This window comes from Bos grunniens, chromosome 11, assembly GCF_055505025.1.
Source record: "Bos grunniens cultivar Pamir isolate PY7600 chromosome 11, Bosgru_T2T1.0, whole genome shotgun sequence".
Lineage (NCBI taxonomy): Eukaryota > Metazoa > Chordata > Mammalia > Artiodactyla > Bovidae > Bos > Bos grunniens.
The window spans coordinates 17,934,957-17,948,386 of record NC_141175.1 but is presented as its reverse complement, the minus strand read 5'-3'; the positions used below and the strand labels follow the sequence as shown (position 1 = coordinate 17,948,386).

The following is a 13,430-nucleotide window of genomic DNA, read 5'->3' as shown; positions in this document are numbered from 1 at the left end:
GGGGTCACCAGCTCCTCGGGGTCACAGACTCTGCCGGCCTCAACTTGGCAGTGCCCCTCTTCATGCAGAGCAGAGCTGCTGACACTCACGGCACATTTCCTGAACAAAACGAAAGTTTTCCCCCTGACAAAAGCGCTGGAAGATGCTTTCACAATGTAACAGTGATTTCATTGTGACCTTAAGTTCCTGAATGAAGGCCTGGGGAATAACCACCGCAGAGCCTGCCAGGAACCCAGGTGGACGGTGAGCATGAACGTTTCCTTCACATTGTTCAGAGGAGCCACACCAAGCTCCTGGGTGGACACAGAAACAATGGAGCTGGCTACAGAGCTCGGGCGGCCAGATGCTCAGAGACGAATGAATGAACTCAGAGCAGCCCCACCACGGAAGGCCTGAGACTTCCTGTCCCACTCTGAGTCGGATCTGCCTGACGGAGGCTGGTCTAACCCACGTGGTGGGGTTTGGAGTCTGAAAGACTGGAGAATGGATGCCGGGTCTGTTCCTCACTCCTTTGGGGCTTTGGGAAAAGATCCCTAACCTTCGTGGGCTTCTTAAAAACAGGAAATACCTCTCACGCCGGAATCTGATGCCTGATGATTTACGGGGGAGCTGATGCAATAACCGTAAGATGCACAACAAATATAATGCCCTTGAATCATCCCCAAACCATCCACCCTCCCACCACAGTGCATGGAACTGGTCCCTGGAGCCAAAAAGGTTGGGGATGGCTGGATGAAGTAACAGGTATGCAGAGCAAGGCACAGAGGCTGCATATGACCATCACTTCATACGTAGTAACTATTCACTCACCCCAAAAGAAAGAGAGTGAGTGGGTCCCCCCTGATTGTAAGTAGTGACTGTGGGGCCAGCAGTGCAGCAGATGAGCGGGTGCGGTCCAGGGCCTCCCCTGTGAGGACTGGGGGCCGGGCCCAGCTGGGTGGGCGGTTGAGGACCAAGATGGAAGGCAGCGCCAGAAGATGAGGGCTAACTCCGTGAGGCGCAGGGGCGCTCAGGAGCTGGTGCAGGGAAGGAAAATTCCCCGGGAGAGATGGAAGACCTACCAGCTCTGTCTCCACTCCGGACACGCTGTTGCTTCCAGACCTGGTTCACACACTTACTTTGAGTCATGGCTACTGTCCTTGATTGACCGTCCCAGAGCAGACTCCCTGTCCTTCAGGGTCTGCTTTCTGTGGCCACAGGGTCACTAGGCAGCAACTGCTCATCTACAGAGAAAAACAGGACACTCCTGGCCCCAAGGATGCCGGCTTTCAAGGAGGAAATTGCTGCCTTGGTCCCTTGGAGCCTGGAAACAATGGGGTCTCTTGCTGGCAGGAAGTGTGCTTTAGAACTGAGTCAGACAGACACAGGGACATACAGACAGGGTGTCTCTCCAGAGACCAGAGCAGAGAGAGAACAACCTTGGGCTCAAAGGAGATAGGTCAAAGGGATGTCAAGGTCGCAGGAGAGGTCACAGCAAAGCTATGGTCTCTCTGGAAGTCAGGCTCTGTGTCTGTCCACGTCTAATACTTCCCCCCAGAATCCACTGGGAAGTTTGATAACATGTAGTTAAAACCGGTGTTTCACTTCCTTTCCCTTTTAGGAAAAGTTGATAAGGAATGGGAAATTGCGGGACAGAGAATAGATAATATAATATAAATTAATGATCAGTTTTCAAAAAAAAATACAGTGAAGTGTAAAATTATATATATTTATATAATATAGAGAGACTATGTATGATATATAGGATTATATAATACAGAAGACTATGTGCTAAGTCGCTTCAGTCGTGTCTGAGTCTTTGCAATGCCATGGACTGTAGCCCGACAGGCTCCTTTGTCCATAGGATTCTCCAGGCCAGAATACTGGAGTTGGTTGCCATGTCTTCCTCCCGGGGATCTTTCCGATATACAGAAAGACTGTGTATAGACTGAAAAGTGTTAGTCGCTAAGGCATTTCTGGCTTTTTGCAACCCCATGGACTGGAAGCATTTCAGGCTCCTCTGTCCATGGAATTCTCCAGGGAAGAATACTGGAATGGGTATCCATTCCGTTCCCCAGAGGATCTTCCTGACCCAGGGATCAAACCCAGTTCTGCATTGCAGGCAGATTCTCCACAACTGAGACATTAGGGAAGCCCCATATACATATATATATATGTATATGTATATGTATGTATGTATGTATATATACATGATACATAGAGAAACCATATACATATAGACTTTGAAGACCATACGGACTTGGTAATGCTTCAGATATCATTCTAAATATCCCCTTCCCATTGCACAAAGTCAGTGAACAAACCTATTATTGGTTTTAAGTTAAAGAAAATTAACCTTGCCAAAGTGATTTATTCAACTTGCTTAGGAAAGGAAAAGGAAACCTCCAAGACAGAAAGACGGCAATATACTCCCCAGATTTGTTCAGTTACACAAAGATCTCCTATACATTTAGTGATTTTAAGTTAACAAAGGGACAACAGGCTTTTCGAAAGAAAAAAACAGAAAGAAGCAATCTGTGTAATATTTTTATAGGTGGCCTTTGAATTACAGACCTGTTAGCTTATTCAAGCGTCCATCTCAAACAGACATTAATTTTCTTCTCGACAGTCTCTAGACCTGTCCATCTTGGGACAGGCAAGCTTTCAAAGTTCTGCCACTTTGCACACTGTTAAGAATGCTTTTTCCTTCACCTGTGCGGCCTGAGTTGACCCTTCTCTGCAAGTATGTATAAAGCTGAATCACTTGCAATAACCTCTCAACAGGAGACTCACCCAAACACGGTGCTCTGACTGCAGGTGGTCGGGATGAGAAGGAGCAGCTGTCAGACAGGTGAGCTCCCATTAAGGTAAACATGGGGCCGTTCTGACCTCCTTTTATTCTAATTAAATCTTAATACTATTATGGGGTGGGCTGGATCCATCCAGGACACACCTTTGCTGCAAAGGACAGATAAATATAAAGCCATCCCTTTATGACATATGACTCAATAGGCTTTGACTGTCACCAACTATAACGATTTTAATAGATGATTAGTTCTGTTTGATCATAGGTGGCTCAGACGGTAAAGGATCTGCCTGCAATGCGGGAGACTGGAGTTTGATCCCTGGGTCAGGAAGATCCCCTGGAGAAGGGAATGGAAACCCACTCCAGTATTCTGGCATGGAGAATCCCATTCTCCAGAAGCCACAGTCCATGTGGTCACAAAGAGTCGGACGTGACTAAGCCACTAACACACTGTAGAAACAGATGTACAAATAAACTCTTATAAAATTGGAGTCATAATGTCATCATGTTGGCAAGATGCCCACTCCCAATACAGATGAGAAAGTGAACAGGAAGCTGGAAAGAAGTATGGTCTGCCTTAGGCCTGGGAACTCCAGAAAAGGCAGGGACTTGAGATGGGGTGGGCCTGGCACCCCTGGCAGGATCTCCCTGTGAGACAGACAGCACAAGGTACATCTGGGAGAAGAGGCCGTATGAGGCCAGATGGCAGAGGATCCATATGTTCCTCGGCCCTGCAGGCGACACGACTGTCACTGAAGCAACTGCTCTGTCCCTGGCATCCATGGCCCTCTCATCCTTGCTCTTCCAGGAATGGTCCCTGCGATGGACTGCTTGTGTTCCCCCCTATCCAAAACTCCTATGGGGAAGCCCTAATGTCCAGTGTGATGGGATTTGGAAGCAGGGCCTCTGGGAGGTGATCAGGTTCAGATGAGGTCATGAGCTGCAGCCCCCTTGATGGAATTCGTGTCCTTGGAGGAATAGGAAAGGGTCCAGAGGGTCCTCTCTCTGCCAGGTGAGGCCACGGGAAGAAGGTGGCCGCCCGCACACCAGGAAGAGGGTCCCGAACCCAAGCCCGCCGGCTCTCAGACATCCAGCCCCCACAAGCAAGAGATCAGCAACCAGTTTAAGCTCCCTGGTGGTGGGGATGATTCGGTTTCAAGCCTGAGCTAAGACAGCCCCACAGGCAGAAACCTAAGATGCTGAGATCTACCCACTCCCTGAAAACCCAGGCTGAAGCCCACCCTGCCCTCTTGGAGCTCCTGCACCAACTCCCGTCTTCTGACACCACTGCATCTCATGAGCTTGTATTTTCACAGGCACAGAATAAGCACCTGACGGCATGACTTCCGTGGCCCAGGAGCGCCCCCTTAGTCACCGTGCAGTGGCTGGGCCATGCCTCCTGCTCAGCCTGCCCCACAAAGCACCCCACCACCCAACTGGTACTCACATCCAGGGACTCGAGGCAGTACCAGCAGAAGGCGTGTTTGCAGTTCTTACACATCATCTGGGCACAGCCTTCGTCCCGCTCGATGTAGACCTTGCACTTGGGGCAGCGCTTGATTGGTGCGTCGTCCTCGTCCAGCTTGAAAGCAGAGCTGAAGCAGGAGAGACCCTGTCAGGCTGTGCTCGGAGGCTCCGGGGTGACCTGCCAGCAGGGGCCACCCCGGAATCATGAGCTCAAGTAGCTGAGGGGCTGAGGTTGTGTGTGTGCTCAGTCGTGTCTGACCCTCTAAGACCCCAGGGACTGTCACCCACCAGGCCCCTCTGTCCAGGGGATTTCCCAAACAAGGATACTGGAGTGGGTTGTTATGAAGTCACTTGTTATTAAGTGAAATAAGTCAAAACCAAAGAATCTCAAACTCTGGAAAATAATCACCAAAAAAAAAAGAAAAAACTGAATCAGCAACTATGGGGGAAAAAAATGAGCAAGGTCAGCACAGATCTAAATTTAGATGTGTACAGACAAACCAAAGAAAACAGGGCAGAGGCTTAGAAGGGAGGTCTAATTTTATATCTTTATTCATATATTCATATACTTTCCAAAAGGTTGATAATACATAGTATGCTCTTTGTTATTATCAAGGAAAAAAATGTTAAAAACACACACATGCTAATCATTTACTTAGATCTATTTGGTGTCTGTACAAAATTGTTTTCCTGAGAGGTCTGGGCAGGCCACAGGGGTGAGCATAGACGGACTGAAGCCCAAGTTCAAGTGCAGCTCTTCTGCACATGGGCTGGGTGGCAACCTCTCTGAGCCCCAGCTTCTGGTTGGTGTGAGTATGGCAGACGGGATTATGCATGAAGGGCACTGGGCAGGGCAAGCCTGGGTGAAGTGCCCAGTAAGTGGCAGCGAGGGTTCTATGCTGCTCACAAAATGACAACCTAGGTATCTTTCTAGGTTTAACTGTAGAAGGACGCCCAGCCCATGCTGTTAAATTTTATGTCAGCTGAAAATGCAGAGTCATCTGAAGAAGTGGTTCAAATTCACTGATCATGGGGTGAATTTGCTATATCGTTATGAACTCATGGCATTTACCAAGGGGAACATGATTCTCCACAGAACTGAGCAGATTGTGCAGAACCTAAAGAATTTATGAGTAGAGATTCACTGAAATTGAGAGCCAATTCTGGCATTTTGAATACATTCTGACTGCAGGACCTTCCACGAGCATCATAATGACTGTAAGGGTTAAATATGTCATCACTTTACATGGTTATCTGAGGACCGGTGAGCTTCCAAACAATTACACAGGTTTCCCTGGTGGTGTAACAGTAAAGCATCTGCCTGCAAGACAGGAGACCACCTGCAATGCAGGAGACGCAGGTTTGATCCCTGGGTCGGGAAGATCCCCTGAAAAAGGAAATGGCAACCTACTCCAGGATTCTTGCCTGGGAAATCCCATGGACAGAGGAGCCTGGCGGAATACAGTCCATGGGGTCACAAAAGAGTCAGACACAGTGACTCAACCACCACCACCAACAAACGATTACACCCTTGGGGTCTTCCTAAGCTCGAGACTCTTCCACTGTGAGGTGTGCACCAGTTTAACAGGTTCTGTTTCATTCATTAATACAAGGTGACCAGGAAAGACACACTGGAAGGTACCTGGTCTCCCCGGGAAGGAAGGTGATGGGCATGGTCTCCGGGCAACCCTGGCCAGGGTGCCAGCTGGCTTTGCAGGCAGAACAGAACTCCGTGTCACAGGCTTTGCACTGGACCAGCTGGGGGGTGTGCAGCCCCATCTCCTGGAGTTGGCACACCGCCTGGCACGTAGACGCCGGGCACCAAGTCCGACAGGGGTCCAGGAGCACCTCTGACACAAAGAGAAAAAACGGGCGAGTCAGGGTCTGCAGGACCAGGAAACTGACAGGGCTTAGGACAGACGGACACACCAGCACACAGTTTTTCATATTTAAGGGAGAAAAGAAAATCAAGGTCAGATATAACATGCTCTTTAGGATCTGGGACCCACCTGGGGGTGCCTCCTCCCTCCAGCCACTCCCCACTCCCTAGCCCACTCGCATGGTAGGAGAGCAAATCCCCAATTACCCCCCGAGTCCTCAAGGCTCAAGAGCCCCATCCTGGAAACCCCGTGGTCCAGCCAGCACCTCCTGCCCCCACCTGCCTGCCCTGAGACACGGGGTTGCCACAGCAACCCGTCTGAAGGCTCACAGCCTTGGGCGGGGTGTGCTGTGGGCACCCTGAAACGTTGGGTAAGGATGGAAGGATAAGATGAAAAGGAGATGGCTGGCTCTTCTTTTCATCAAAGGGCGTATCCGCCTACAATGGTTTCCATCCCAAATTCACATCAAAACCCTGAGCTAAGGACTGTGTGAAATTCATTCTTCGACAGCCGGTTTTCCCTCTGAAGTGGAGCCTGATTTAATGAAATTGGTGAGAAAGCTAATTTTGAAAAACAGGACCCGTGACAGTCACATGCCTTCACATCTGCATCCACATCTCACGTTTCTTTAAATAAAGGGTCCAGAGCTACCCCACCACCACCACAGTGAGCCTGATGATGGGTCCTATGGGCCCTCTGTCAAGTGTGACTGGACTCTCAGTGCTGGGCCGCGGGAGGGAGCACCCAACCAGAACCCACACGGATGCTGATGCCAGGCCAAAAGGCGAGGAGGCCAAAGGATTACAGGGTGTTTGCAAAGGGCTCCAAGTTGGCCACTGATTTGCAAGCTGTTCCCAGGGTCACTCTTGAGAAGGAACGGACTGTATTTCGCTGTGAACCTAGAAGCAATGAAAGGCTCTTCTAGGCCATATGACTGGCCAATGCCGGAGTGGGCTGGTTCACCCACATCAGAGACGGAATATGTAGACACCGGGACCCCCAGCAGGCTGCAGCTGTCATGGGCTGCAGGCGGGCTGGGCTGCCCCTCAACAGGCATGTGTTTGCCACGTTCCCTGAACTGGAAGCCAGATTCAGCCCTCAAGTTCCTGTCGGGTACCAACAGACTGAAAACCACCTTATCATCTAATTCTGATGGTGAGTATTTCAGTCTTTAAGGGCCATGAGGTCTCTATCCAACTACTCAGCTCTACTTCGGAAGGACAAAGGCAGCTGTGTTGATCTGTAAAGGAGTGTTTCAATAAAACTTTATTTACAACACCAAGCCAGGGGCCGGGCAGATTTGGCCCAACAGCCATGGTTAGCTGACTCCTACCCTAACTATTTTAAAAAGGTGAATTAATCAATAGCACCTAGGGGCTTCCCAGGTGGCTCAGTGGGTAAAGAATCTGCCTGCAATGCAGGAGATACAAGCAGATGCAAATTTGATCCCTGAGTCAGGAAGAGCACCCAGAGGAGGGTATGGCAACCCACTCCAGTATTCTTGCCTGGAGAATCCCATGGACAGAGGAGCCTGGTGGGCTATGGTCCCTAGGGTCGCAAAGAGTTAGATACGACTAAAGCAGCTGAACACAATCAATAGCACAAAAACTATCAAACCGGTAGGTCCAGCAGAAGGCTTAGAAGACTTGCTAATACAAAGGAACTCTGGCATCCAGGAAAATGTGATACTTTCTCATCGATGTTTATGATAATAAGGTAAAATTTCCTGAGGCCTCAGTGGTGAGTGAATGTGTAAAACGAGGTCTTGTCATCAGCTGAGAGTGTTTGCTTTTGTAAGACTGTTTCTGGCTGCCAGATCCGAGGAGGTGGTTTTGTGGGGAAAATGCACGCGTGTGGGGACAGCGGTCTGCGGGTTCCCATGCTGAGGGGGCAGGAGAAAGAAGGACGGAGGGATGAACGGTGCCCTGGGGCACAGTGGGGAGGGGGGAGGAAATGCCAAAGGCTGTTCTCCCAGAGTGCTGTGCCTTTTACCTGGCGGCCCTCCCCTGCCCCCATCTGGATTTCTCTACCAGCAGTTCTGGCTCCAGGCTGGGTGGGCCCGGACCTGCCTCACCTACATCACAGGGCCCCCCACAGGCACGGCCCCCCCAAGGACGGCATTGCAGGATGTGGGCACTCAGCCTGCAAAGACTGCAGGACACGTGCAGATAAGCTACATCCTCCTCTGAGTCAGCTTCCTGGCTGACTTGACAGTGCTCAGTGCGGGTCCACCTGAGCCCCTAAGGAGACACCACTGCCCAGTTCAGGTCCTTCCAGTCTCCACGGCGCTCCCTTCCTGCTCTCAGCAGCCTGTGACATGAGGAGGGGACCGGCTTTTCCAAGGTCTCTTCCTGCCTCTCACCATTGGGCGGCATCTCCCGGTCACTCCTCTCAGCACCGCACATGTAGCCCTGATTATAGGATGCGGTGCGCAGCAGAGGAGACCTAGTTAGTGTTTCCATGGTAACTACTTGCATCGTGTGACTTGTGTCCTCTTGGAGCTGTGAGAGGGCACTGCCCATCCCCATGGAAGAGACTCCCTGTGGCAGACGGAGGGCAAACACCCCGCCCCACTGAGCTGCCAGCTCAGAGCCCCCTTCTCTCAGTGCTGCCAGCACCCCCCACCCCAAGAGCACAACCCAGCTCTGCTCTCGGACGTCTATTAAAATTCTACAAGATCCCTCTGCTGCTGGAGTCTGCCTGCTGGGTGTGCAAGGTGGGACACAACCAACAGGAAGATCCACACTGGGCACCAGCACAGCTTTTCTTTCCAGAATGTGTTTATGCATATATATTGATGTCTATCTGCCTATCTACCTATTTATCTATCCATCACATCTATATATTTATATATACTATATATACCATACTATCACATCTATATACTATACATTAGATACATTATAGCCGATATGTTATAAATATTATACACATTGTATCTAGTATGTATACATGAACATATTTGTACCTAATATATTTTCAAACAAAGCAAGAAGTGTATTTTCTGGCACAAGATGAAGAAACAAATCTACCTCTATGTACCTTACGTATCTATCTCCCCGAGATAGATACATAAAGAGAAATAAAGTAAGTCCCTAACAGCCATACTTATCAAAAAGCCCAAGACTTTGTAAAAGGTGTTCTTCTTTCTTAAACACAATTGTCCTTTGAGAAACATGCTGTGCAAAATTGTCCTTTGAGAAACATGCTGTGCAGGGCGGTGGGTCCTCGTCCCTTATGCTGCTCCAGCTCCCACTGACCCAGAAATGTAAGCAAGCACTGTAGCATGGCCCGGTCAGTGCCCAAAAAGGAACTCGTGTGTAACGCCACAGGGCGTGACCTTCCTGGGAAGCCTGTAGCTCCCAGCTTTGGGGGTCTTACAGCTGGCAAACGAAGTGCTCAGAAGAGACCTCCTCCCAGAACCTCCCTCCCAGCGTCCTGATCCCCAAGGACCCTGGCTGGAAGACTGGGGACGCTCAGGTTAAAATAAGGCTCTGATATGAGAGGTGCAAATGGAGAGAGTATTGGAACTGTGACCATAGCACTTTTTAGTAACTAAATGCTGTCAGAAGATGATGTAGACTGCCACTTTTCCACCAGTCACCATCTTCATTTGAAGGTGACTTCGAAGGGAGAGAGCAAATTGAAACCTGCTTCACTGATCTCATCTAGAATTTGCTCAGTTCAGTTCAATTTAGTCACTCAGTCGAGTCCAACTCTTAGCAACCTCATGGACTGTATGTAGCACGCCAGGCCTCCGTGTCCATCACTAACTCCCAGAGTTTATTCAAACTCATATCTGATGAGTTGGTGATGCCATCCAACCATCTCATCCTCTGTCATCCCCTTCTCCTGCCTTCAGTCTTTTCCAGTATCAGGCTCTTTTCAAATGAGTCAGTTCTTTGCATCAGGTGGCCAAAAGTACTGCAGTTTCAGCTTCAGCATCAGTCCTTCCAATGAATATTAAGGACTGATCTCCTTCAGAATGTACTGGTTGGATCTCCTTGCAGTCCAAGGCACTCTCAAGAGTCTTCTCCAACACCACAGTTCAAAAGCATCAATTCTGCGCTCAGCTTTCTTTATAGTCCAACTCTCACATCCATACATGACACTGGAAAAACCATAGCCTTGACTAGATGGACCTTTGTTGGCAAAGTAATATCTCTGCTTTTTAATATGCTGTCTAGTTTGGTCATAACTTTTCATCCAAGGAGCAAGCATCTTTTAATTTCATGGCTGCAGTCACTATCTGCAGTGATTTTGGGCCCCCAATAATAAAGTATTTCACTGTTTCCCCATCTACTTCCCATGAAATGATGGGACCAGATGCTATGATCATAGTTTTCTGAATGTTGAGCTTTAAGCCAACTTTTGCACTCTCCTCTTTCACTTTCATCAAGAGGCTCTTTAGTTCTTCTTCACTTTCTGCCATAAGTGTGGTGTCATCTGCATATCTGAGATTATTGATATTTCTCCCAGCAATCTTGATTCCAGTTTGTGCTTCATCCAGTCTAGCATTTCACATGATGGACTCTGCATGTAAGTTAAGTAAGCACGGTGACAATATGCAGCCTTGACGTACTCCTTTTCCTATTTGGAACCTGTCTGTTGTTCCATGTCTAGTTCTAACTGTTGCTTTCTGACCTGCATACAGATTTCTCAAGAGGCAGGTCAGGTGGTCTGGTATTTCCATCTCTTTAACAATTTTCCACAGTTTGTTGTGATACACTCAGTCAAAGGCTTTGACATAGTCAATAAAGCAGAAATAGATGTTTTTCTGGAAGTCTCTCACTTTTTCGATGACCCAACGGGTGTTGGCAACTTGATCTCTGATCTTCTGCCTTTTCTAAATCCAGCATGAACATCTCGAAGTTCACTGTTCGTGTAGTGTTGAAGCCTAGCTTGGATATTTATGAGGATTACATTGCTAGTGTGTGAAATGAGTGCAGTTGTGCAGTAGTTTGAGCATTCCTTGGCATTGCCTTTCTTTGGGATTGGAATGGAAAGTGACCTTTTCCAGTCCTGTGGCCACTGCTGAGTTTTCCAAATTTGCTGGCATATTGAGTGCTGCACTTTCACAGCATCATCTTTTAGGATCTGAAATAGCTCAATAGCTCACTAGCTTTGTTCATAGTGATGCTTCCTAAGGCCCACTTGACTTCACATTCCAGGATGTCTGGCTCTAGGTGAGTGATCGCACCATTGTGATTATCTGGGTCATGAAGATCTTTTTTGTATAGTTCTTCTGTATTCTTGCCATCTCTTCTTAATATCTTCTGCTTCTGTTAGGTCCATACCATTTCTGTCCTTTATTGTGCCCATCTTTGTATGAAATTTTCCCTTGCTATCTCTAATTTTCTTGAAAAGATCTGTAGTCTTTCCCATTCTATTGCTTTCCTCTATTTCTTTGCATTGATCAAAGAGGAAGGCTTTCTTATCTCTCCTTGCTATTCTTTGGAACTCTGCATTCAAATGGGTATCTCTTTCCTTTTCTCCTTTGTCTTTCGCTTCTCTTCTTTTCACAGCTATTTGTAAGGCCTCCTCAGGCAACCATTTTGCCTTTTTGCATTTCTTTTTCTTGGGAATGGTCTTGATCACTGCCTCCTGTACAATGTCACAAGCCTCCGTCCATAGATCTTCAGGCACTCAATCAGATCTAATCCCTTTAATCTATTTGTCACTTCCACCGTATAATCATAAGGGATTTGATTCAGGTCATACCTGAATGGTCTAGTGGTTTTCCCTACTTTCTTCAATTTAAGTTGAATTTGGCAATACGGAGTTCACGATCTGAGCCATAGTCAGCTCCCAGTCTTGTTTTTGCTGACTGTATAGAGCTTCTCCATCTTTGGCTGCAAAGAATATAATCAATCTGATTTCAGTATTGCCCATCTGGTGATGTCCATGTGTAGAGTCTTCTCTTGTGTTGTTGGAAGAGGGTGTTTTCTATGACCAGTGCATTTGCTCAGTTCAGTTCAGTTGCTCAGTCATGTCCGACTCTTTGCAACCCATGAATCCCAGCACTCCAGGCCTCCCTGTCCATCACCAACTCCCAGAGTTCACTCAGACTCATGTCCATCTAGTCAGTGATGCCATCCAGGCATCTCATCCTCTGTCGTCCCCTTCTCCTCCTGCCCCCAATCCCTCCCAGCATTTGCTCAGTGACTGGCTATAATTAATAGCTGTGTTTCAGGTCTAACATTTTCATATTCCATTCAGACAGGTCTCTGCTCCTATTAAGTCTGAGTCCTTTTTTTTATTTTTTTGCTGCTTTGAACACAACGCTAGCAAAATATTCTAAAGTGATAGTTTTGAGAGATATTTTTTTAACCTAAGTCAAGTTGGGTTCATTACTATGCAAAAGAAAAAAAAAAATCTTCTTTGACTAAGTCAAAGTACAGAAGAAATAGCAACAGTTAAAATTATTAGGTAGGAACATTTACCCAGCTGCATTTTAAAATTCAATGTCATAGAAAGTCCATTTTCTTCTAACCCAAATAACTGCCAGTTTCTGTCGAGATTCCCTCTGGAAAATGTTTTCAGAAGAGGCTCACAGCCTCAGAAATCCAAATTAATCAAATTTATAGCTCTACATACCAACTCTTGTGTCACATGGCCATATATTTAAGCTATAAACTGCCCCAAACCAAAGACTATATGGCATTTCAATAAATAAGCTCTTGAAAACAAATTTCAATGTCATCAGAACTCCTGTATATTTTTTAGGTTGGCCACACATTACCTTTTTTTTTTTTTTGCCTTGAAAAGTGAGTCTCAAGAGGAAATGCAGCTATCTTTAGTATTTCTTAAAAAAAAAAAAAAAAGGAGAAAAAAACTTTCCACATTCAGCTAAACAAGGAGTCTCTGGACACACTGCTCTGGTCTATTCCGCATTCCATTCCCATCCTGACAGTGTTTTCCTGTAAACACGAAGCCCGGGGTTATGCTCATTTCTCATGAATGCCTGATTCAGGAGACCACTAAGAACCCATCCAGGAAGAGTGGGGAGCAGACAGCAGTTGCTCAATAACCCACCCGGAAATTACAGAATCCAGATACAGCATCTTCACAATAAAGTTTTACATACAGAGTGCCATCTACACACGTCTGTTCTGCTTCTTTTCAGATGAGCCCAAGGTCCAGAAGAGATATGAAAATAAGATCAAACAAACTCCACGGTATAATACCATCTTATGAATCCAGCTTGGGGCTTCCCTGGTGGCTCAGACAAGTAAAGAATCTGCCTGCAATGTGGAAGACCTGGGTTCAATCCCTGGGTTGGGACGATCCCCTGGAGA

At 47.4% G+C, this 13,430-nt stretch overlaps 1 protein-coding gene across 11 annotated transcripts in view; it reads right to left on the bottom strand.

Moving 5' to 3' along the window:
- Positions 1-13,430, bottom strand: part of RNF144A (ring finger protein 144A) — a 128,913-nt gene that overhangs the window by 13,725 nt on the left and 101,758 nt on the right. For all 11 annotated transcript variants that reach the window (XM_086323489.1, XM_086323494.1, XM_086323498.1 and 8 more), the window contains 2 exons: positions 5,895-6,102; positions 4,233-4,380 (listed from right to left, as the gene is read on the bottom strand). In XM_086323489.1, coding sequence (XP_086179615.1) covers positions 4,233-4,380; positions 5,895-6,102 — 356 coding nt within the window. The remainder of the gene's footprint in view (positions 1-4,232; positions 4,381-5,894; positions 6,103-13,430) is intronic.